The 26,918-nt window shown below is 36.2% G+C and overlaps 1 protein-coding gene across 9 annotated transcripts in view; it reads right to left on the reverse strand.

The window, feature by feature from the left end:
- Positions 1–26,918, reverse strand: part of SMAD2 (SMAD family member 2) — a 91,193-nt gene that overhangs the window by 22,126 nt on the left and 42,149 nt on the right. For 5 of the 9 annotated variants that reach the window (XM_058277636.2, XM_004466201.5, XM_004466202.5 and 2 more), the window contains 4 exons: positions 5,703–5,792; positions 4,493–4,686; positions 3,680–3,814; positions 794–868 (listed from right to left, as the gene is read on the reverse strand). In XM_058277636.2, the coding sequence (XP_058133619.1) occupies positions 794–868; positions 3,680–3,814; positions 4,493–4,686; positions 5,703–5,792 (494 nt within the window). The remainder of the gene's footprint in view (positions 1–793; positions 869–3,679; positions 3,815–4,492; positions 4,687–5,702; positions 5,793–26,918) is intronic. The other 4 variants (XM_058277641.2, XM_058277639.2, XM_058277642.2 and 1 more) reach the window with 1 other exon arrangement.

Below are 26,918 nucleotides of genomic sequence, written 5' to 3' on the forward strand. Positions count from 1 at the left end.
AAAAGCACCAAACCCTCTGCCAACATTAATCCATTTAAAAATAACTTAGATTACTATAACTGTGGAAAGGTATAAAATGTATAGAAAGGTTGATGGTATTGTGATATCAAGGTATCCACTCCTTAATAAACAGACAGGGCAGAATGGGTCAAAATACAAAATCACAATGACATCACAGCTATTTCACTGGTAACATTTCACCTCTGGTGGCATGCACATTTTATTACATGACAACTATTTTAAAACTTTTTCATCATCACTGTGTTTGGAGTTGATGGCTAAATTTCAGAAATTTATCAGAATCAGGCCAAATGCAAGGTATTTAGTGAAAACAACCCTCTACTGTAATTCAGGATTTATCACTATGTTAAAGGAGCACCAAGAAAGTGATCACCTCCCTCACCCCCAAGTGCATCCGAAAAACTTATCAAAACTAATTAAAGTCTTTATCACAAAGATACATTTATTCACAGGGTAACTAAAATTTTAAACAGCAGAAGCACAGCATACTTAAAAGGAAAAAAACATCTGAATGCTCGCAAATTTTCATTTACTCAAGAGAATCTAACAATTATTCTGCAGAATAGCATATTGAATTTTTCAATGACATATTCTCCCCTCATCCTCCACCTTTGATGGTTCAGTTACAGCTTAAACAAGATAAAAATAATGCTTTTTTGGCATGATTCGCATTTCTCTAAATTTAAAAGGAATAACTCATGAGTTTTTAATAAGGCAAGAAATGTCTATCTAATTACTGAGGAATTTTGACAGACTTTTTTTTTTAATTTACCTGTGTCCATACTTTGGTTCAACTGCTGATCACTTGTTTCTCCATCTTCACTGATATATCCAGGAGGTGGTGTTTCTAGAAAAATTTAGCACCAAATCAAATATAAATGCAAATTAATCTCACCACCTTTCCTCCAAACTACCAAATTAACCAACTAATCACTCCAAATAACATATAAGAATGTTATATAAAAAACAATATTGGATAATGAGGGCTTCTGATTCAGGTTCTGATCCAAGCCTTGTAGGTTAATCCTTAAAAACCTACTTGTAATATAATCAAGCTCTCTGGGCATATTTTCTTAGCCCTTATTTACATAACTGGCTAATTCCCAAATGTACATTTTCTGGGACAAGAGCCAAAAATGTAACTTGAAAAATGCCTCTGTTCTGAATCAGTATGTTTCAAAGACATTAGTAACTGAATGCTTTTTAAACTGATGGACATCATGGATAGGTACTTTGGAGATGATGAAAGGATACAGAACACACACACAATTTCAGATTATAAGGGAAAAACAAACCTCTCACGCTAAATTTTATAGGGCAAAAATATGGTAATATGGCCCAAGACTGGTCTAGCCTGAATTCTACCTAAAATGTGTTTCCCCTGGGATTTCTAAATGGTTAATGTTTGAAGCAGAAAATTAAATTCAAATACAGACTTCTGTACAAAACAGAGGTAAAACACCCCTGGAGAAAAAATATTAGAATTCTAATGGATCAGTTACAACGTGTTCAAGAATATATGACTAAGAAGAGCTAAATAAGTTTCATGTAATATACAAATATTTATACACTTCTTCCTCTCCACTGATTATAATTTCAAAGAAGTAAAACAAGTTAAAATGTTTTACAACATTTAACATATTTACATTGCTAGATAGTTTTAAGCAATTCAAGATAATGCAGACACACAACCAAAAATAATTTTTCCATTATCAAAAGTGGGGAGCAAGGAGATGTGACTTATGGATTTTCATTCATTAATCCTTCACAATCTCCCTTTAAGAACTTACCCATAAATTTTACCTTAACTAACATTTAAATGTTAATCACCACAAAATTTATAATATTTCAATTCTAAGAATAAACTAAAATACCTTCATATACTCAAATACTACAAAATGACACAAAACTGAGAAAGATATAGCATAATTTCAAAGATTAAAACTAATAAAACAAAGAGTTAGGTTTTGCCAGTTTAACCACCAAAGTCTCAAAGGTCTAAATAAAAATACTGAACTTTTAAAAGCTTTACCCTGTGATATTTAAATATTTTCTCTATTACTATTCATAAAATATTAAATAATAAAGCTATTACCATTTTGGAGAAAGTGTTATTTTGAAATGGAATAAAAAGTGAACCTTACTTAGATCTTGCTATCAATTGGAGCTGGGTAAAAGCTCCAATGTCTAGAAAAGCAAATAGGTATAGTTAACTTCTGATTGTAAAATACCCAAATCTAAACAAATAAAGGAATAAAGAACGGAAAAATCGGATCAAACATCTACAGAGAAAGCCATTAAACATTTTGATTAACATTCTTCCAAGTAATCACTGGTATAAATCTTACAAGAATGTAGGCTTATACTTCCATTTTTCTAATATTTTAGAATATGCATTCCCATCTCAAGACTTAAAATACCTCCGTTTCCCATATTACATACTTACATACACATAACTCTATTTCTAGACAAGTCCATGAAACACCAAACTCTTCTGCTTAAGAAATGCCCTGATAATGATGCTGCTTCTATTCCATCATCCTAGTCCATCTTACTATATCCAAATCTACCCTCTTCTAACTTTTCAAAAGGTTTGTTTCCCAGTAACCCAAGAAGCAGCCTTATGTCTTTTTAGAATAAAATAGTAATCAAAGAAATGCTCATTAAAACAATCAGAAACCACTTTCCATCTGCAAAATCAGCTATTTAAAAATATTTTACCCTTTACTTATGTTTTTAAACTTGTCTTCAATGATAAACATTATTTCCATTGAAGAAATATTTTTAACCTACTTGAAATTCTACATTCTTTACATACTTTCAGTTGTACAAAATAGAAACAGTAGAGGAACATTAGCCAAAAAATAAGAAAAAAAAAATTGAGACACTAAAAACCCCAATTTATAGTTAATCCTCATTCTAAAATGACATCTTTAATTTTGCTAGGAAAAAAAACAACAAATAGGGAGACAGTCAAGGAAAGGAAGAAAATATTAGGTGATCTCCTAAAAAACAGTGAAAACTAAAAAGGGCCATTACAGCATTGTGGAATATTACTTTGCATCACAAACTATGAGAGTTAGAAGAGGAATTTGAGAATCATTTAGTTGAAACATTCATTTTTCATCAGGAGTTACTGAGGCCCAGATGAAATAGCAGTAAAAACAGTTTTCTAATTTCTGTCCAACATATGTCATTTTGTCTGTAGGCCTATAATATTTATATTTTATTCCTATAGAAATGTTGAATATGTCTTTATAATCAAACTACCAAAGTGATAATTTGATCATTTAAGTCCATTTGTTTCAAGATTACTTTTTTCCTGTGCCATTTAGTTTGCTTACATTCTACATCTCTCTCAGCTTTAACAACTAAGACAAACTTACTAATAAGATCTTTTCCTTTCTGCTTCTCACAGTATTTTGATTAAAGCCACTGCTAAAGAAAATGAAGTATCAAGTAAAACTTTTCTCCAGGCTAAAATGTTTAAAGTACTAGGCTTACACATTTCACAAAATATTCTCAACAAATGAGATTTTCCTGTTCAAAATCCAGAAGCATTTTATTTAAGTCAAACCACAATTTACTAATACATGTATGTTTCTGAACAAAATCTGTATAATCCCAAACTCTGGAAGACTCAGAAGCCACAAAGTACCTGGGATGTAATTACTCTGTGGCTCAATTCCTGCTGGAAAATTAGTGTTTTCTGGAATGGAGTGGGTATAATCATCCAGAGGTGGTAGTTCTGTTAGGATCTCAGTGTGCCGAGGCACTAATACTGGAGGCAAAACTGAAAGGGTAAAAGAAATCAGAATTAATGGCAAAGAGTAAGACGGAGGGGGATGGGGGAGTGGGGCTTATTATAAAGTCTTTCTTCAACCTCACAAACCCTCACCCCCCCATCTCCACCCCTAAAAAGAAATTAGCTTAATTTTTAAAAGTTAGGATCCATCTATTTGGTATAATTTTAGCTAGAAAGAAACTGACAAATTTCTTATAGCTTTAACTTATTATGTAGTCCATAATCTAAATTCCCAAGTGACAATCTAGCACATTTGGGCACAATGTGATCCTGGTAATATATTACCATAAAAGTTCCTGAGTAACCCATTGAAAAAGCAGAGGAAAGATCTGTCTGAATTTGTAAAGTCAGATTTACAGAATTTTCTAAAAATATACCTACAGACAATTCTTGTAACTTGTGGTAGTTATGTCAGCCAGTACTAAATTAGTGAATACTGAACCATTCCACCAAGGGTTTGAGATTCCTGAGAGCCTTTGCTCATAACATTTCCACCAACTGATCAATACTCATAGCCTTGTTTTATGTTTCTGTTTAAAGACAATTTCTGACAAAAGTATTTTTCTCCAAACAATATAATGAATTTAAGGTGATTTATGAAAAATTCTCTAGTTAAGTTCAAGCACTTAATTTAAAACAAGGAACTAAAAATGGAAATTTTCACACCTGGTGTCTCGACTCTTTGATAGTGGTAAGGGTTTACGCATACTTCATCCTTTTTAAGATTAAATGCATATTCACAGTTTTCTATTGCTTTGAGTTCATGATGACTGTGAAGATCAGGCCAGCGCCATAGCCGGCAATATATAACATGTGGCAATCCTTTTCGATGAGATACCTGAAGTCGACCATCAAGAGACCTATTAGGAAGCAAGGGGAAAAGAAAGGAGGGCTGTTTTAAAAGTTAGGTATAGTCAATTGAGTTATATTATTAGTACAATAAAAAGCTAAAGAAAGGAATGACAGACATTTGGTTAGTTTTAGTAAGAATAAGAAAAAGGTGTACTATTTAATGGATTTGATATAAAAGTAAGCAGCATTACTAGCAGATGTTTCTTATAAATATGCTTCATAATGGTTCAAATGTCAATGAATGGCTAACCACTTGGGAAAAAATTTGATTTTTAAGTAAAAACATCATATAGTTATACATGAAAAACCTCATCAACTTCTATCTTTATTAATAAATCAAATTCTGCAGGTGGCTGAGTATCAAAAAAAGGAACTAGTGTGAAGAATGGTAAATACCAACAATGATGTGATAGTAAAACTTACTCAGACTAATGTAATCTATTACCCAGTTGTGACTGTTTTAATTAGATATATGTTTATAGAGCTCACACAAAAATGCAGATGGTGATGAATATGATGAGATGAAATGGACAAATAGCAATATATGTTCAAAAAGGAGAAAAAAAGTGATTAAAAAAAAAAACATGTTAGCCTACCATTAAATGTGATATAAGGGGTTCACTAAATAACCTTATTTATTAGTATAAAGAAAATGATATTTAGGTGATAGGAAGAAATTTAGAGATAACTAATTATGTACCTTCTTAAAAATTAGGCCAGCAACAGATTATAATCTAATCTCAAACTAAATTCAGTTATATAATTACCAAAGCTCCTATTCTTTAGGAGCTCCTACTCTTAAATGTTTTAAAGAATCAAATCTAAGATTTCATTGCTCAAAACATCAGCTGAAACATTTAATATACTTTTAATACTGGCAAGCAGATATTTTAAATGCTATGCCAAATTTTACATAAAGGAAACATCCTAGGCAAAATTATACTAAGCAACCCAGTATAGGCTCTCCAAAACACCGCCCCCTCCCACAAGATCTCTAGGATTCGACAGAGGGCAGAATATTCACCTGGTTTGTTCAGAGAAGCTGTAAAGGCCTGTTGTATCCCACTGATCTATCGTATTTGGTGTACTCAGTCCCCAAATTTCAGAGCAAGTGCTGTGCATAAATTGAAAAACAAAAAATTGATGTGAACATGGAAGCATGGTTATTCAAAATACCATGATGTAAAACATGGAAAATGTACAGAATACTTCCTTCACCCAGAAAATATACGCTTCACTTTTTTTTACAGACATTTAGTATTAGTTACTTATATTTTCTATATGAAGGAAGCCAATAAAATGGAACATGTGACTCCAGATAAGTTATGATCATGCTTTTAAAATATGTGAACATCAATGCTCTCTAGCTTAATGAAATCACAGCTATCACGCCCTTTCCATTTTCTCTGTCCAAATCAAAGATCTAGTATCTAATGTTATTAGACCTACTAACAGTGAAAATAATCAAAATTTTTTAAAAAAACTTATCTAATTTAAAAACGGATGTCAACTGGTATTTTTAACACAGGAAAAATTCAACTTAAATAAAATAGACACATATACATAGCTAAGATTTTTCACGTTATTTTGGTTGACATATATTCAGTTTCATCTGAATATTATTATTGCTCTTTTATCACTAGAAAGGACAAGAAAATAGATTTTAAAGTCATTCTACTACAGCATACCACCTTAAAAGTTTTAAAATTTGCTGTGAGGACCAAACAAGTATATGAAAGCATCAATTAGTTAAATGATAGTATGAATATGAAAATTTTGGTGCATCTAAGCTTTTTATCGATAACACCTATAAAACAAAGATCAGAAGGATCTCAAGGATTTTTTTCCCCCACATTTCTTTCTGGACCATGAGCAGCCCAGAGAATAATTCTCCCTATTTTTCCTTCAACTAATTCATTTCAAAGCATCTGCTAGTCTGTGAGAGAAAGGAAGAACAAAGAATTCAATAGACAGTTTGGAACAAAATTTATGACCACCGAAGTCTTTCAGGTAACAGGTTGTAATTCTTTCAGTTAAAAGGAAATTTCTGAAACTCAATTCCATCTCTCACATATTATTAAAATCAAAACTGTCAAGGAGGGAAAGGAATATTTCAAAACAACTTTTAAAAATAAAACTAATAAAATTTCAAATTTACACATTGCTAGTGATCTAACTGAATCAACATTTCAAAGGGCAATGGTAAAAAGTGCTGACTTCCGTTATAACAATCATGTTATGCTATGCTTCAGAGCTACCTGCACAACCTGGCTCCAGAAAAATTGTATGTCCTGCTTTCAGGACTTATAGGAACTATGATACTGCAGGGAGAAGGCCTCTTCAGAAACCTTCCAGCACCTTTTTGAGATATTTTGCAGTTTCTCTTGTTTTTTAGGGTACAGTAATTTATCTTTCATTTATTTAAACTATAAAAAATCAGAAAAGCCAAGAAATTAGAAGATAATTTAATCTTATCTTTTTCCCCCAAAGATGTACTTCCTTAAAAATTATGATATAAATTATTTCTTTATTTTAAAAATATTTATCAAATAGCTACTGGAAGCATATAAATGGCATGTTGTAGTTTATATCACAACAGAAACAATTAAATTCTAGAGTCTTATGAATGAGTTTACCTCAAAAGGAGTAGTATACAACTGACTTCTTCCCTTGAAAATTACAAGAAAATGACTAACAAAAGTGTAGATCAAGAGGCTATTCTGAAAAAAAAATATTTCAAAGGAACAAATAAAATTGTTTTATGCATTAAAAAAAAAGACTATTTTGCTTTTTTGAGACTAGTAAGAATATTTCATTCAAGTAACTCTGGGACTAATAAAAGAACCAGGATCTAAATGAGACATAAAGAACTTTAGATGAGCTTTATTCAACACTTGAATCAAAGAATAATAACCAATAATTATTTTAAAACGGTAATCAATCTAGAGGTAGAAGGTCCTGGATTCCTAACTCAGCCACTTTCTAATTGCTCTTAGAGACTACATTTTTAAGCCTCAGTTCTCTCACTGATTATAATACCTCCCTTACAAAATTTGTGGGCTTACTGGAAAATACAACCATTAGTTTCTGTCTAGTAACATTATTTTTATTCTTGTTTGTTTAAGAAAAATATTTTGAAAAACATCCAACTTATAACAAAATATACACAGCACCTAAGATAAACCTAATTAGAACTATGTCAAAACTATACAACAAAGAAAAATTTTAAACATTATTCAAGAACTGAGAAGCAGATTGAGAAGAGACATACATGCACATAACCTAGACAGGAAGATATACAGATTTCAATTCTCCCAAATTTATATAATAATGCAATCCCAATAAAAATATCAAGTTGTTTTTAAGACTCAGGCAATATTATTCCCAACGTAGGACAATAAACAACAATAACCAGGAAAAGTCAGATGCAGAAAAGCAGACACTGGCCCTACCGAACTCTGAAACACATTATACACAAACAAATAAAGCAGAAGAGATGTTCTGCTTCCAGTATTGGCAGAAGAGCCTCTACTAGGCTAACCTTCCTGCAGATGATGATGATAAACTCTTGACAAAATATAATCAACTATCTGAAAACACTAGCAAGAGACCAAAACAGATAAAAATTGAAAGGGAGTCAAACGGCAAAATAGGAAAACTGCATTCAGTAGGATTTGCTTTTTTATGTAGCTTTGTACCCAAGGGCACTCGTCAGTCTTGAGTTGTGAAGGACACCAACACCTTTAGTAGAAAACAGTTTCAATGAACTGTCAGAGGATGGATTTGAAGCTGCTAGAGCCTGGGAAGAAAGGGTGGGATGGGATGAATCCTGTAAAACAGGGAGCCACAGGGGGTAAATATCAATATATGAGTGTGAACTCTGTCCACATCCTTCACTGAACCCCAAATCATACATGTGAGGGGGAAATCTGTAGGGCCTGCCAAAAACTACCACTTAAAAGTAGAAGGAATTAAACTGAGGTTTCAGCTCTTGCCTAAATCAAAGGCAAACAGTTTGGATTTTGAGGCCACTCGAGTCAATTATCTGCTAGGAAAAAAATCAACACTTTTCAGAGGAGGACAACAGAATTCAGAGTCTCTGCTCTGCAATATTTCATTCACAGTATTCAAAGAAAAACTACTCAACACGAAGAAACAGAAAAATGTTATGTTCTCATCAAAAGAAAAAACCCAACAGAAACAGACCCAAAGTAATCAAGACGGGGGAAAAAATGAACCAAACGAAAATTCTGAAACTGAAGATTATGAAAGTAGAAATAAAAAATTAACCTCAAGGTTGGAGATGACAGAAGACTCAGTAAATCTGAAGACAGATCAACAGAAATTACTCAATCAGAAGAACAGACAAAATGGGGGCAAGGGGTTGCCTTCGGGTGGGGCTTTGTGGGTTTGAGGGGGGCTGGGGATGGGAAGAGGGGTAATATTGTCCAAAAATTGGGGGGAGGGAGGGGCAGCATACGGTCATGGGAGAGTGTCAGGTGTTCGTTAAGAACAAAATGTTGAGAAAATCATATCAAAGTATAAGTAGGAGGGTTACCTGTTTAGGATGCTCAGGGGGTATGGTCTGATGCGGGACAGACTTCGGGGGAATAGCTGAAGGCTCATTTTGCCAAGGTGGGTTGTACCATTGGGAAGAGACCCAAGAAATGAGAGTTGGGGTGGACCCACATCCTGGGGAGGACTAATGCCGTCGAATGGAGAGAACTGTATCTCTCGTGAGAAAGGATGGCTCCCAGGGCATTAAGGCAGTTGAGAAAGTCAGGTCCTGAATATTGCTGCGGGTATCTCTGGACATGGCTTCTTGGGAAGTGGAGATTGGCTGGCATTGTGGGCCCCAAGGGGAGGGGAAAATGGATGTGGAATGGATGGAACCAAGGCAAATATGGGGGCAAGGGAGGAGTTCTGTGAGAGTACACGAGGATGAATATAAAACATGTTAATATTACACCAAAAACATATAGGGGACGACAGACTAATAATGTAAACCATAAGGCAAAACATGGGATAACTAAAAAATTTAGAAAACTGTACAATCTAAAGTATGGACTACATAGTAAGCACAGATGTCATCTTGTTTGAAAGCTATTGTCTCGGAATCTGTACATCAGTTTCAGGAAATATGATATGAATAAGTTAAAGGATTGTCGCTGTGGAAGGAAAAGGTTTTATGGTGGATCTGGGGAAGTACTGTATATTGTATATATGAATTTCGGTGATCTAAGACTCTTCTGAAGCTGACATTATGTTGGGATTCACTTTACAGGAAGTTTTGGATCACAGAGTGGTTCGACAATGGCAGCGGAGGAATACTGATATAGGATGTTATTGACAGGATATATATGGCTGACAGGGAGTTATACAGGGCATATGCCCAGGGTATATAGTAATGTCTAGATATACTCATAGGGGAAATAATTAAAAACAACAGCTGGGGGGGTACTGGGCCCCTGGCCGGGGGGTCACTATCGTGGACCCTGGGGGAGCAGCGGCAGTCCCAGGAAGGAAGGAGGGCCCAACAGTGGGCTCCTGATACTAATGGCTATGCTTTTGAGCTTATACACCTGTAATAAGAACAAGGCCTAGAGTAGCACTGTGCCTGGGAGTTTCCTCCTGACAGCCTTCATGTTACTCAAATGTGGCCACTCTCACAGCCAAACTCAGCATGTAGATGCAGTGCATTCCCCCCAGCGTGGGACATGACACCCAGGGATGAGCCTCCCTGGCACCGAGGGATCACTACCACATACCAGCTGAAGATGCAACTAGAAAATGACCTTGAATTAAAGGTTCAATACGGATCAGCAGAATATCCCTGTCTACATATAATAACATGACTTCAAAATGCTGTTTGACCTAATGTAAGGGGGAAATGGAAAGGAGAAATGAGATTATAAGGCTATGAGTCTCTAAAAAAGAGTCTGAAGGTTGTCAGAAGGAATGCCCTTATGCACAACTGAGCAGAATCTAAGAGACAGATAAAGTAGATACAACCCCAGGTATTGGTTCTTTTGAGGGATAAAGAGACCCACGGGTTCTATGGCCATGGCAGATGAGGTTCACTGCCACGGCAGATGGCCCTTCTTTGGAGCTGGTGTTTCTGCATGATGGAACTGGACTCAGAGGGGATCTCTTCTCACAAGACTTGCATGCTACTTTATTGGAATTATAGTTGGTGCTGGGGTTTAAGATATATTTAGGGGATTTGAATCTCTGGACTGATAATATGACACCCAGGCCCAGAGCCTCAACAGAACTCAGCTCCTACACTTTGATTTATTGGACTTACCCCACTCAGCTAACATGGAGTTGAAGAAGGTCAACCACCACACCATGGAGCCTAGAGTGTCTACAACTGAAAGCAGGAGGAGTGCATCCCGTATCCATGTGGAATCTAAGCCCCCACTTGACATAGATGTGCAATGGACACAACCAATCCAATGTCCACAGAGAAAATGTGGAATGGGTGTGGGAACGGTAGCCATGGTGGCTGCTGGGTTTGGGGAATGGGAGGAAGAGATGAGATGTGGAGACGTTTTCGGGGCGTGGAGTTGTCCTGGGTGGTGCTTCACGGACAATTACGGGACATTGTAGATCCCCCCAGGGCCCACTGGATGGAACGTGGGAGAGTGTGGACTATGATGTGGACCATGACTACGGGGTGCAGGGATGTTCAGAGATGTACTTACCGGGTGCAATGGATGTGTCACGATGATGGGAGAGTGTTGCTGTGCAGGGAGTGGGGGGTGGGGGCGGTGGGGTTGATTGGGACCTCATATTTTTTGAATGTAATTTTTAAAAATAAATAATTTTAATTTAAAAAAAAAAAAAAAAGAAGAACAGAAAGAGAAAAAAAAAAAGACAATAACAAAATGAACAGTCTCAGTAACATGTACAGTCCCAGAAAGAGAGGAAAGAGAGGACAGGTCAGAAAAAATTATTTGAAATAATAGCTGAAACACTTTCAACACAGACTATTACAAATACTTACTGAAGTAAGATTCAATAGACAAATCTTCTACGATATCCCTGCATCAAAACACATATAGCTCGGCAAGCATACTTGTGTTAGTATCTAATACAAAATCTTGCGTTCTTTGAATAGAACATTATTTCTTAAAGGCAGATCATCCCCTCTTAACTTTTACTTTCTTGCTTACATATCTAGCTTGAATAAAAAAGATGTGGGGAAAAGAGGCAGAAAAACTATAAAATCATCAGGATGCTAATGTGCCAAATAAGGTATGTATAGTATCAAGTATATTGAGCTGATCACTGAACTTACCAGATTACTTGGTAGTAAACCTGGTAAAAAAAATCTTACCAAATTTCCCTAGTATTCACTTTCACAATTTTATCAATAAAATGAACACATCAAAAAATACTTTGAATAAACTCACATTTTGAAAAATTAAATTAAATTTAAAAATCTAGTCTAGAATTTACTGACAGGCAAATTTTACTCACACATCTAAATTAACGTTTTACATTTTGGTCCAATCATTCATGGATATCATGTATTTGGGTTCATATGCTTTTTGCATTAAGGAAATTAGTATCTATTCATGTATTTGTTATTGGGAGATAAAAGACAAGCAATGAGAACTAGGTATAAGAAAACAGAGCACTGACTTCAGGCAAAAGAAGGTCTCTATCACAGAATCATGTAAAGCATTAAAGTAGTTTTATTGTTCATGCATATTACCATGATTTATTGCAGCAGTTACACAACCACTGTCAAAGTAATAAACCTCATTATGTTTTACTACTTTTCACGACCTTCTGCCTAATAGGCATATATTTCTTCTACATTTCAAAAAGAGCAAGAATCCATATTATCACTATGAAAAGATCAAAACATACTAAACAATGAATTAATTCAAAAGGGTTAAAAAAATTAGCAGAATGATAACAAAAGAAACTTCACTTGAGGCTCTAGTTTCAGATTAGAGATATGCTCATGAAATGTGTACTTGCAGGGAATCATTTGTAACTACCCATCCAGAACTATTTCTACTCAAAATAGAAATGGTCCTTTCATTTTTATATAGGACTAGCAAGATCAAAAGTTTGTATTTTACATAGCTCAGAAAATATGAGCTGAGTGCACATAGATCATTCTTAGGATAGACCATATGGTAGGTAACAAAAAAGTCTAAATAAACTAAAAAATATTGAAATCATACAGTGTAGTCCTCTCCACCCCCAATGGAATAAAATTAGAAATCAACAACAGAGGGAGACAGGAAAATTCAAATATGGGGAAATTAAACAATAGACTATTTTTTTAAAAACCAACGGATCAAAGAAGAAATCACAAGGGAAATTAAGAAATACTGTGAGGAGGGGCGTAGCTCAATAGCTGTGTGTCTGCTTTGCATGTACGAGGTCCCAGGTTCAATCTCAAGTAACTCCTTCAAAAAAAAATCAATTGTAAAAGAAATACTGTGAGGAAATAAAAAGGAAAAAATAGAACACACCAAAATTTATGGGATGTAGCAAAGGCAGTGGTGAGAGGGAAATTTACAGCTATAAATGCTTATATGAATAAAGAAGAAATACCTGAATTCAGAGAAATATCTCAAACCTCAAACTAGAGGACCTAAAAAAATTAGAGCAAACTAAACCCAAAGCAAGGAGAAGGAAGGAAATAACAAAGATTAGAGTGGAGATAAATGAAATGAAGAAAAAAAAAGAGACAACAAATCCAAAAACTGCTTTCTTATCAACAAATCTTTAGCTAGACTGACAAAGGAAAAAGGATACAAATGACTAAAATAAGAAATGAAATGAGGGTATATTACTGCTAACCCCAAAGAGAAAATATTAAGAGGATTATCATGAACAACTGTATATGACAAAAAATTAGATAACATAGATTAAATGAAAAAATTCCTAGAAACACAAACACCTACACCGACTCAAGAAACAGATCTCAACAGACAATAATAAAGAGACTGAATCAGTAACCAAAATCTTCCTAATAAAGAAAAGCCCAGGACCTGAGGGCTTCACTGGTGAATTTTACCAAACAGTCCAAGAATTAATACCAATCCTGCTCAAACTTCCAAAAACCTGAAAAGGGAATACTCCCTAACTCATTCAATGAGGCTACATCACACTAACACCAAAGCCAGACAAAGATATTACAAGAAAAGAAAATTACAGACCAAAATCCCTTATTAATACAGATGCAAAAATCATTAACAAAATACTAGCAAATCAAATCCAAATTAAAAGAATTAAGCAAATTAAAAGAATTATGCACCATGATCAAGTGGGATTTTGCAGCAAATTGAAAGAATTATGCACTATAATCAAGTGGGATTTATCCCAGGTGTGCCAAGGTGGTTCAAAATTAAGAAAATCAATTAATGTAATACACCACATTAATAGAACAAAGGGGAAAAAATGCATGATGATGATTTCAATTAACACAAAAAAGGCATGTGACAAAATTAAGCGCCAATTTTCGATTAAAAAAAAAAACACAAACATGTAGAAAACTAGGAATAGAAAGAATTTTCCTCAACATCATAAAGGACAAACCTGAAAAACCCACCACTAACATCAATGGTAAAAAGCTGAAAGCCTTCCCTCTAAGATCAGGAACAAGACACAGATATCCACTGTTACTACTGTTATTCAGTACTGTACCAGAAGTTCTAGCCAGAGAAACTAGGCAAGAAAAAGAAAGAAAAGGCATCCAGATTGGAAGGAAGAATTAAAACTGTCCTCATTTGCAGATAAGATCCCATATTTGGAAAATCCTGAAAATTCCACAACAAAGCTCCTAGGAGATAATAAGCAAATCCAGGAAATTGGCAGGATACAGTATTTATTACAAAAGTCAGTAGTGGTTCTATACGCTAGTAGTGAACAATGTGAAGCGGAAATCAAGAAAAAAATTCCACATACAATATCAACTAAAAGAATCAAATAATTAGGAATAAATTTAACCAAGTTTATAAAGGACGTGTACACAGAAAACTATTAAGCATTGTTAAAAGTCACAGAAGACCTAATAAATGGAAGGACATTCTACAGTCACAGGTTGGAATAATAAATATTGTTAAGCCATCATTTCTATCCAAAGTGATTTACAGATTCAACACAATCCCTTCTGTGCAGAAATGGAAAAGCCAATCATCAAATTTATACAGAAGGATAAGGGGCCCCGAATAGCCAAAGCCAACCTGAAAAAGAACGCAGTCTGAGGACTCACACATCCTAATTTTAAAACTTATTGTAAAACTACAGTAATCAAAATAGCACGGTTCCTGGGGATGAACCTCCCTGGCACTGAGGGATTACTACCAAACACCAAGGAGTAATGCAACTGGAAAAAGACCTTGAATAGAAGGGGGGAAAAGTAAAGACAAATGAGTTTATATGGCTAAGAGACTTTAAAATGAGGTGGGAGGTCTTCCCAGAGGTTAACGCTTATGTACTTCTCAGCAGGAACTCATAGACAAGTAAAGTAGATACTACACCAAATAGAGGGGCTCCTGAGGGCTCTGGAGACACCCAAGTCCTATGGTCATGGCAGATAGCTTTGGCGCTTGGTGTCTTGCCAGTGGGCCCTACTTTGGTGTTTGTGCTCCCTGGTGTGACAGAGTTGGACTCAGATATGACTTCTCTACACATGCCTTTTCTGTCCTCTTTATTTGAACCTACAGTTGGTGCTGGATTAGGTAGGTGTTTGTCCAAGAGACTTGAATCTCTGGGCTGTCCATGTGCCAGCTGGGCTCTGAAACTCAGCGGAGTTTCAACACCTACTCTCCAGTTCATTGGACTCACCCAGGACAACTAACAAGGAGGTGAGTATGGACAACCACCACACCAAGGATCCGAGAGTCTACAACTGCAAGCAAGAGAGTCCCATCCATCAGCAATATATGGGATTGAATGCCCCTTTCAATTAGAGATGGAATGTGCATTACCATCCCAGAATCCTCAGAATTGGGGAATAAAATATGAACTAGAGTGGACTTACTGGTATTCTACTATAGACTTACTGTGATTTTAGCAATGGAAGAAATTATATCATTGATGTGCAGAAAGTGGCCACTGGAGATGCTGAAGTCAGACAAAGGGACAAAGAGGTGTAAGATGAGGGCAATTTCAGGACTTGGAATTGTCCTGAGTGGCACTGCAATAACAGATACAGGTCATTATATATACGGCCATAACCCACAGAATTGAGTGGGAGAGAGTGTAAACTACAATGTAAACTATAATCCATGATTATTGGCAATGTTCCAAAATGTGTTCATCAATTGCAATGAATGTACCACACTAATAAAAGAAGTTAAGGTGGGGAAGGGTGGGAGGTATGGGGAATGGGGCATATGGGAATTCCTTATATTTTTTTATATAACTTTTTATGTAATCTAAGTATCTTTTAAAAATAAATTTAAAATGTTATTTTAAAAAACAAAACAAAAAACCAGCATGGAGCTGGCACAAGGACAGAATAAAGACCAAAGGAATAGGAAAGAGAATTTAGAAATAAACCCTCACATCTATGGCCAGTTGATTTTTGACAAGGGTGCCAAGTCTACTCAATGAGAAAGAATAGTCTCTTCAACAAATGGTGCCAGGAAGACTGGAAATCTATATGCAAAGGAATGAAGATGGACCCCTACCACACACCATACACAAAAATTAACTCAAAATGGGCCAAAGACCTAAATATGAGAACTAAAACTATAAAACCTCTGGAAAAAATATAGGCAAGCATCTTGAGGACCTTGTAGGCAATCTTTTCTTAGACTTAAAATACCATAAACACAAACAAAATTAAAAATAGAGACATGGGATTTCATCAAAATTAATAACTTTTTTTAAGAAAAATATTTACTTTATTCTCCCCCACCCCATCCCCCAGATGGTTCTCTCATCTGTTTGCTCATTGTTTGCATGCCTTCTCGCCAGGAGGTACCAGGAACTGAATTTGGGACCTCCCAGAAGGGAGACAAGTGCCCAACAGCCTGAACCACATCTACTCCTCGTGGCCTGTGGCATTAGCTGGCTTGTGGTGTCTTCTTGTTGCAGTGTTACAGCATCTAGCCCATTATCTTTAGGAGGCACCAGGACGCGAACCCAGGACCTGCCCTGTGTTAGGCAGGCAACCAACTGGTTGAGCTGCGTTCACTTTCCAAAACTATTACCTGTTTTTTTAGTAAGTTTTCTTTTTTCTCTTTATTATCTTTTTTTTTAAAAAGATACACAGATCACACAAAATGTTCCATTAAAAATATAAGAGGTTCCCATATCCCCCCACTCCCTAAACCCCTACTCCTCCCACATCAACCTCTTTCATCAGTGTGGCATATTCATTGCATTTGATGAATACATTTTGGAACACTGCTACACAGCATGGAATACAGTTTACATTGTAATTTACATTCTCTCCCAATCCATTCAGTGGGTTTTGGTAGGATAAATAATGTCCTGCATCTGTCCCTGCAATATCACTCAGGACAACTCCAAGTTCTAAAAATGCCCCCTTATCACACCTATTCTTCCCTCTCCCTGCCCTCAGCAACTCCCATAGCCAATCTCTTCACATCAGTGATAAAGTTTCTTCTATTACTAGAGTCACAATAATTCTATAGTAGAATACCATTAAGTCCACTCTAATCCATATTTTATTCCTCCATCCTGAGGACCCAATTATTAACTTTTATATATCAATGGGCATCATTTTGAAAGTTAAAAAAAAAAACAACCCTACAGAATGGGTTCAAGTATTTGGTAAAATATATCTGATAAAGGTTTAATATCTAGAGTATATAAAGAACTTCTACAACAAAACAAGGGACACAAGACCCAATTTTAAAATGAGCAAGACTTGAACAGACATACCTCCAAGAAGATATACAAATGTCCAAGAAGTACATGAAAAGATGCTTAGTCATTACCCATTAGGGAAATGCAAATCAAAATCATCTCATACACACTAGAATGGCTATCAAAACAGAAAAACAAAAAAACAGACAATAACAACAACAGAAAGTTAGCGTTGGAGAGGATATAGCGAAATAAGAACACATGTACATTATTGATGAGAATGTAAAATGGTACAGCCACTGTGGAAAAACAGTATGGGGATTCAACAGAAAGTTAAGTAGAGAATTACCAGAATGACCCAGGAGTCCCAGACAGGCAAAAGAACTGAAAGCAGGGACTCAGACGTTTGTAGTGATATTCATAATTATTCACAACTGCCAAAAGATGGAAGCAACCCAAGTGTCCACTGAACAGATGGATAAAAAATGTGACATACATACAATGGAATATTTGTTTGGCTGTCAAAAAAAGAATGAGGTTCTGATGGATGTGGCAACATGGATGAACTTTGATGATATTATTGAGTGAAATAAGCCAGACACAAAGGGACAAATATTTTATGATCTCCCTTATCTGAAATAATTAAAATAAGCAAATTCAGAGAGTCAGGAAATAGAATACAGGTTACCAGGGGCTGGGGAGGGAATAGGAAATGGGGACTTAATGCTTAATTTGGTATAAATTTTGTTTGGAGTGAAAAGAAAGGTTAGTAATGGATGGGTGAGATACTAGCACAACATTGTGAACATAATTAACAGCACTGAATTTTTTCAATATATGTGAATGTGATTAAAGGGGAAATTTTTGGTTGTATATTAATAAAATAAAAAACACAGGGCTGTACAAACACTAACAGTGAATTCTATTATAAACTATGGAATATTGTTAATAGTAGAGTTATAATATTCTTTCATCAATTCTAATAAAAGTACCACACTAATGCAAGGTGCTAATAACAAAAGGGTATATGCAAACTCTAATTTCTGCATGATTTTTCTGTAAACCTACAACATCTCTCATATATATATAAAATTCATTAGGATTGTGTCCTACAAATGGTGATGTTACCATGAGCACTGGAAAAGACTAATGATATTTGGTTTAGCAGTCTATAAATACCAAGTAGGGGGCTGATAACGTAACTTACATCTTATGTCTATACTGACTTGTCTAATTGAATTCCCCAACTGTAATTACAGATTTAAGTTTGTCCTTCTGTTCTATAAATTTTTGCTATATGTATTCTTTTTTTTTTTTTAAAGATTTATTTATTTATTTAATTTCCCCCCCTCCCCTGGTTGTCTGTTCTTGGTGTCTATTTGCTGCGTCTTGTTTCTTTGTCCGCTTCTGTTGTCGTCAGCGGCACGGGAAGTGTGGGTGGCGCCATTCCTGGGCAGGATGCTCTTTCTTTTCACGCTGGGCGGCTTTCCTCACGGGCGCACTCCTTGTGCGTGGGGCTCCCCCACGCAGGGGACACCCTTGCGTGGCACGGCACTCCTTGCGCGCATCAGCACTGCGCATGGCCAGCTCCACACGGGTCAAGGAGGCCCGGGGTTTGAACCGCGGACCTCCCATATGGTAGACGGACACCCTAACCACTGGGCCAAAGTCCGTTTCCTATATGTATTCTAAAGCTTTTATTAAGCAGATGTTTATGGCTTCCAGATCAGCACTTTAAAGATACAATTCTCTCTTCTGGTCCCCTGCTTCTGATGAGAAGTCACTTGTCATTCATATATCATGGTTCCCCTGTATGTAAAATGTCATCTTTCACAGGGTGTTTTCAAGATTTTCTCTTTCATCAATTTGACTATGATGAGCCCATATGTGTTTTTCATTTATTCAGCTCAAGTATAATAATGAATCAGACTCCATTTTTAACATTTGATGGCTGATAGCTTTCAAGTTCCACCACTCCTCTTTTCCCTCAAAATTCAGAAAGCAGGTAAGGAAGCCCAGACTTCCACCCATGGGTGCTACAAGGAAGCTAGCGGGTCCTCAGTCAACGGCAACAGGCAAATGAAGGGAATGGTGTCCCCATCCTTTCAGCTAGGTTTTCAAATGCCTTTGAAACAACAATTAGAATTTAAGAAACAGGTTACAGCTGCTGGAATCATTCAGCAGGCCTGGAAAAGTTTTCTCGATGTTGCAATATTTCAACACTTCAAAAATCTGACTAACCTAAGAAGACAAGGGGAGCCATGTCATATACTGAGATATATTAATCCTAAAAGACGTACTAAACAGGTTAAGTCAACAAATCTTGACACGTTAGATTTAATTCACACAGCAATAAAAGGGCTAGTAAGAGCCATCAAAGATGGTAGAATAGAGTCTGTGATGGACTGAGAAGTGGATAAAGTGCTGAACTGGACAAATGCACTGAACTTTGATGAAATACATGTTGCTATTCTTGGGCAACAAGGGCAGGCATCATCATATATTTTTTTAACATTTCCCATTTCCACATTGATTCTTGGTATCAGAAACATAATCGCCCAAACAAGTATTTATTCTGATAAGTATTTATTATTTGTTTATAAAGAAGAAAAGAAGAAATGAGAGAGGCTAAAAAAAAAGGATAATAGAAAAATAGGAAAAAAAGAGAAGTAGACTTAGGTGTTCTTCACTCAGATTCTTTATTCTCATGTCTTAGTTTAAATCTGCTTTACTTCTTTGGGACTTAGAAACAAGTGTAAGAACATGAAATAAATCAAACAATGAATTTCCTCAATCTGTGTTCCCTAGTATGTCTATATAAGACATTAAGAAGCTTTAATTTTCAATGACATACTACAGTCATTCAAAAAACATTTTTAGAATTTTGAGTGGCAGAAATTAAGAAATATTTAATATAGCCATTCGGGAAAGGTAAATCAAAACCACACCCACTAGAATGGCTATAGTCAAAAAGACATATAAGGGAAGCGGACTTGGCCCAGTGGTTAGGGCGTCCGTCTACCACATGGGAGGTCCACGGTTCAAACCCCGGGCCTCCTTGACCCGTGTGGAGCTGGCCTACGCGCAGTGCTGTGCACGCAAGGAGTGCCGCGCCATGCAGGGGTGTCCCCCGCGTAGGGAAGACCCACGCGCAAGGAGTGCACCTCGTAAGGAGAGCACCCAGCAAGAAAGAAATTTCAGCCGGCCCAGGAATGGCGCCGCACACATGGAGAGCTGACGCAGCAAGGTGTCGTAACAAAAAGAGACACAGATTCCCGTGCCACTGACAACAGCAGAAGTGGAAAAAAAGAACACGCAGCAAATGGACACAGAGAACAGACAACCAGGGTGGGTGGGGGAAGGGGAGAGAAATAAATAAATCTTTAAAAAAAAACAAACCATATAATAATAAATATTAGTAAGATATAGAGAAATAGGAATTCTCAAACACTGTTAGTGAGAATGTAAAATGGCATAACTGCTTTGAAAAAGTCTGGCAGTTCCTCAAACAGTGAAACGTATAATGATTCTACTGCTAAATATATACCCAAAAGAAATGAAAACATATGTCCACTTAAAAACTTGTACATGAATGTTCATATTAGCATCGTAATAGCTTAAACATGGAAACAACCCAAACATCCACTAGCCAATAAAGAGATAAATCTGAAGAGACAGAAAATAAGATTTGTGGTTGTCTATGGCTGGGTGTGGTGGTGGTGGTGGTGGTGGTGGTGGTGGTAGGATTAGGGGGAATTGACTAAAGGGTGTACGATTACTTTTTGGAGTAATGAAAATGTTCTAAAATTGTGGCAATGGATGCAGAACCCTGTGAATAGAGTATAACATTAAACTATACACTTGAAAAGGATGAATTATACGATATGAAAATTCTATCTCAATAAAGTTATTTAATAGTAATTTTAAAAAAAAAAGGAAAGCCCATGTTCCTACTTGTATTCCACTGGCGGGAATTTCAAATCAGGCAAGCTGTGTCACACATACGAGCCATGGGAACCCACATCCCAGGTCCACCACTGATTCACCATAAAACCCCAAGCCAATCAGTCTCCCTCCTGCCCTTTCAAGTCATTTTCAGGCCAATGTGGGAATCTGCCCTACCCAGAAAAACTTATCATGTGAGTAATAAACCTTTACATACCTTTACATACACTTGATGAGTGTGTGATGTCACCAATCTTCCATGAAAACCCAATTTTGGGTGGAGGTCTATCTCTGCATGGTGATCACAACATTGAAAGTTCTACAATCTATAAGTTTATACCTTCACCATATTTGAAAGACTTTCAGCTATTATATTCTCAAGTATTTGTTTCTGACCTGTTCTTCTTTTCCTCTCCTTATGGGACTACAACTTCATGCATGTTAGACCATTGTTATACAGGTAAGTGCGGTTTTCTTCATCATTTATTTACCTTTCTTTCTTCTTTTCTTCAGACTGAACAATTTCTATTGGCCTATGTGCAATTTAAATTGTTCAGTGAATTTTCTGCCTAAAATATTGTTCTTTTTAGTTTCAGAATTTTCACTTTTGTAATTTTCATTTTTTTCCAAGATTTCCAATCTTTCATTACAAGAATTTTTTATGTTCTAGAGCGTATTTTTAATATGCTGCTTTAAAATCCTTGTCTACTATTTCCAACATTTAAATCACCTTGCAATTAGTAGCCATTAATTTTTGTCTCTTATGTGTCATGTTTTACTTTTTGTGTTTGGCTAGTAAATTTGGATGGAAACCTGTACATCACGAATCATATATTGCAGAAACCTTGGATTCCATTAAGACCTAAGATTCCGTTACATTATCCAAAGAGTGTTTGTCTTTGTTTGAGCAAATAGTTAACTTGGCTGGACTCAAAATCTAAACTGTAATACCTGTGGTGGGTAGCAGATAAAAACTCTATTCTTCTAGTCTTAATTGTGCTGCTTGAATTCTACATACATTGTTCAAAGACCAGCCAGAGATTTATACAGAGTTTATATACAGAATCTTGAGCTATTCCTCTGGAGCTCTTTCCTTTCTAGCATTTCCCCTCTCACTTTCCAACGTTGTGTCACCCTAAACTTTGTCCACTGGCTCCTCAAGCCAGTAAGACAACAGGATTCTACCCAAGTATTAATTGCCTTGCAAGATATCCTTTAAGATCTGGCTTTGGGTAAAACCTTCTAAAAAAAGAAACATACTCCTTGCTATCCCTTTATAAGGTTTGTTTCTACTCCATTTTCTCCTGCAGTGCCTTTAGAAACAGTTTTAATTTTTTCACCTAGAGTTTATAGTTACCTGTGCAAGGGTTAGTCCAATAGTAGCTACTCTGCAATAATTAAATACACATGTCTTTCGTCATTTCTTTCTATCATTTTATGACTGACTGCTGGACAGATGAAAATAAGTCTTGTGCTTTATAAGTTGAGATGTTTTGCATGCAGAATATAAACTATTCCTATCTACCACAGTGATGTCACTGTGAGGTTTAATTAAGATTATAAGCAAATATGGGCTATACTTAGGAGTAACATTTTGATGATGCTCTTGCATAGTTTAACAAATGTTTCAGAACAATGCAAGGTGTTGGTGGTGGGGTGATGTATGGGAGCCCTGTATGATGACATACCTGTTTGTTTTATATGTTTACATGTTTATAACTTTTACTATACACTTACTGTTTATGTATGTTCATGTGTGAATGATATACTTCAATGAAAGTTTTAAAAAAATGATTTATTTAAAGTGATGATCCCACTGTACATGCTACTTTAACATTTCCCTTTCAAACTGTCTCATGGAGGACAGCTTCTGCTTTATTTTCACTCTCATATACAAAGGGTAAAGGAAAGGAACAAGTGCAAGGGGAGCTAAATTGCAATTAACATAGTTTTTGGGCTACAGTTAGTATTTTTGGGTAAATGGGGGTGAAAATCCTCAGGTTTAATAAAGGGGTACCTGAGGAAGTAGCTTCTAAGATTCTAAAACTTAGATACCATCTCTCCATTTCTCCTTCTCCCAAATTTTTGTATTTAAAATGTAAGCATCAGGGTTAAATGGAAAAGATAGGCAGGGGAAAAGTAAATCTAATAAATATGTATACAAGCCACAAATTTATGTGTAAATGTCTCTGGAGCATGAATTTTTGGAACCACTGCACTTTCTGGTTTATCCAAGCAATATCTACATATGTTCTGTTACCAAATGATAAGCAGCCAATGTTTTGAACACTCAACAGATCGTTACACATATACCATATTTTGACTATCTGTGCTTTCTGACAATTCTCATCTTTATTATTATATTATCTTTATTATACATTTCATAACTATTTAACTTTGTTTCCTTTATATCTAGTTTTCCAACCACACTTTAATTTCCTAAATAATGTGCACTTAATTCCTAAATAATATTTACCTACAATAATACATCCAGAAAACTTTTCTTTAAAATGAACATTTTGAGAAGTGGACGGGGCTCAACTGATAGAGCATCCGTCTACTATATGGAGGGTCCAGGGTTTGATCCTCAGGACCTCCTAACCCATGTGGTAAGCTGGCCCACACACAGTGCTGCCACATGCAAGGAGTGCCGTGCCACACAGGGGCTCTCCCGCACAGGGGTGGCTCCACCCGCAAGGAATGCGCCCTGTAAGGAGAGCCGCCCCATTTGAAAAAGCACAGCCCGCCCAGGAGTAGCACCACGCACACACGGAGAGCTGACGCAGCAAGATGATGCAACAACAACAAAAAAGAGATGCAGTTTTCCAGTGCCGCCGGATAACGCAAGCCGAAGCAGAACACGCAGCAAATGGACAGAGAGAGCAGACAACGGGGGGAAAAAAATAAATAAAATAAAATAGAATGAACTTTTTTTTTAAATGAGGGAAAAGAAGAAAATACTGGTATAAAAATAATTTTCTGAGGGTTCTTCTCTCTAGATGAGTATTACAACTATACAGTTCACAATTGGTAACCACTTACCAGGCATAGTACTAAGCCTTAAGCATATTAAGTCAGTTAATGCTCCAACAACTCCATGAGTTAGGTTATTGTTTTGATAAATGAAGTAAGTGAGACAGAGATAAATATGCCCAAATTCATACAACTAGCAAGTGGCAGAAACAGAAGCTACATTCTTAATTACTATTCTGCCTCTTAAGAGAGTTACTAAAAAGAAAATAAAAACAAATCAAGTCAAAACTACAATAACCTCAATTACAGAATACCTCAGATAAGTAAAATACTTACAGATCATACTTAATTAAAAATTAAAGAGGAATGGATGTGGCTCACACACCTGGATGCCCACCTCAGTTACTGTGCCTCTTAAAGAAGAGGAGCAGACACTGCATCGGGCAGATGCTGCAATAAGCAGACGCCACAACCAGCAGACAACACAACCAGTACTGAACGGAAGGGCTCAAGTGGTTGGGCACTCATCTCCACGTGGGAGGCCCCAGGTTTGGTTCCCCGAGTCTCCTAAAGAAGACAAGCAAATAGACCAGGGAGCCATTTCAGGGAGGAAGGGGAACTAAAAAAAGAATCATTAAAAAAAACTCAAGATTTCACAATAAGAATAATTTTCTCAGGCAAAAAAAATTTTTGGACAAGTGAATTGGTAGAGCCACCCAAAACTAAAATAAGGGGAGATAATTCCATTTTCATTAAGAATAAAACTAATAGTCTTCTTTGTTTGGGTACAGTCCTTTCAAGAAGCAGAGGGTAATAAACAAAAAAGTTTTCTTCAATGGTTTTTACCTCTACATCTAAATATTACATTGACAATGTTCTTCTAGCAACATTGGGGATGGAGTGGAGGTAGTAGTACAGAAAATTTGCTTTAAGACAATGGATAGCTACAGAAGTAATAAGATCCAGATGAACTTAAATTCTGGAGAAGAAAGATCACTTTCAAAATGTACTGACAATTAACTGCCTGCCATTTTCTCCCCTGGGCTCATTTACAGATTCTAGGAGCAGAGTGAATATCAGGCTTGAACCAGGAAGAGGGACTCCACTGAGGGAAAAAACATAGTATAACTTCTGACAATCACGTCAGATTTTAAAGCTGCAAGTAATAGGGAAGGGTAGAAGTGAATGTCCCACAGTGTTGGAGGGACTGGATGTCAGAAACCTGCCAGGCTTTCAATCAAAATCCCAAGATATCCCTACCAATGGAACTAAGCCAGTGGTAAACTAAGTCAAATCAGAGTGGCAACTCAGCCCCAGCCCACCTCAATGCCTGATTAAATTAAGGTAATCAGTCTCGCTCTCTACCTGACATAGGAAAGGCCAGATACTCTTTGGGTAAAACGTATTTGCTGCATATGTTCTTTTATATGCAATAAATGGCATACAAGCAAATATTACAAGATATGTGAAGAGGCAGGAAAATGTTAATGATCATCAAAACAATGTACAGACAATAACAGAAGCACATCAATGGATGATCCAGAGCTTGGCCTGATAGACAGACTTTAATTATTATAATACATTAAAGAAAGTGCAGAGAAATAGATAAAATGATGAATGAAAGGATAAAGAATTTCAACAAAGACTAGGACCCATAATAGCAAAAGAACATAAAAAAACTGAAAAATGTAATATTCAAAATTAAGAATTTATTAGATAGGGTAACAGGAGGCTGGACACAGAAGACAACAGTATCAGGAAACTCAAAGATAGGTCAATAAACTAAATGAAGAGAAAAAATAACTGAAAAACAGAAAAAATAAAAAGAATAAACAGAACAGAGTATAAGAGACATGCAACTACCCAGTCATTTTAGCCCAACTCCAAGATTGAAAGATATCTGAAACTACTATGTTACTACTATTATTTTACATCCAATGGTCCATATACTGTCAATTTCAGGTCTCTCAGATGATGGTACATATTCTTGTATTGCCAATGGGAACTGCATAGGCCTGGAAATACTGCACTACAAGACAGATAGGGGAGGGAGGTGTTAACCTAGGAAAAAAACAAATTAATTGCAAGGCAATAAAGGCATTTATTTGGAGTCTTAGAATTACAATTTGGGGGGCACAGATTCAGGTAATAACCCAAATCCTGTAAGTCTTGGCATTTCCAGGCAAGGGTTTTTAAAGGAAAAGAATATTAGACAAATTGTGGTTGGTGGCTATTTGGGGTACTGTAATTGGCATTCAGATTAGACAATTAACTGAGTTCATCTTGTTGGTTTGTTTATGGTGTTCGTGTCCTTAGGATTTTGTTGTTTTTAAAGCAGTTTTGAGATATATTCACATGTCATACAATCCACCCAAAGTGTATAATCAATGGCTTTTTAAAAAAAATCCCCTCCTCCGCCATGGCTCCCTCATCTGTCTCCTGGCTGTCAAAGATTTTTTAAGAGGCATCTGGAACTGAACTTGGCACCTCCCATGTGGGAGACAAGTGC

Source organism: Dasypus novemcinctus, chromosome 16 (genome assembly GCF_030445035.2).
Source record: "Dasypus novemcinctus isolate mDasNov1 chromosome 16, mDasNov1.1.hap2, whole genome shotgun sequence".
Classification (NCBI taxonomy): domain Eukaryota; kingdom Metazoa; phylum Chordata; class Mammalia; order Cingulata; family Dasypodidae; genus Dasypus; species Dasypus novemcinctus.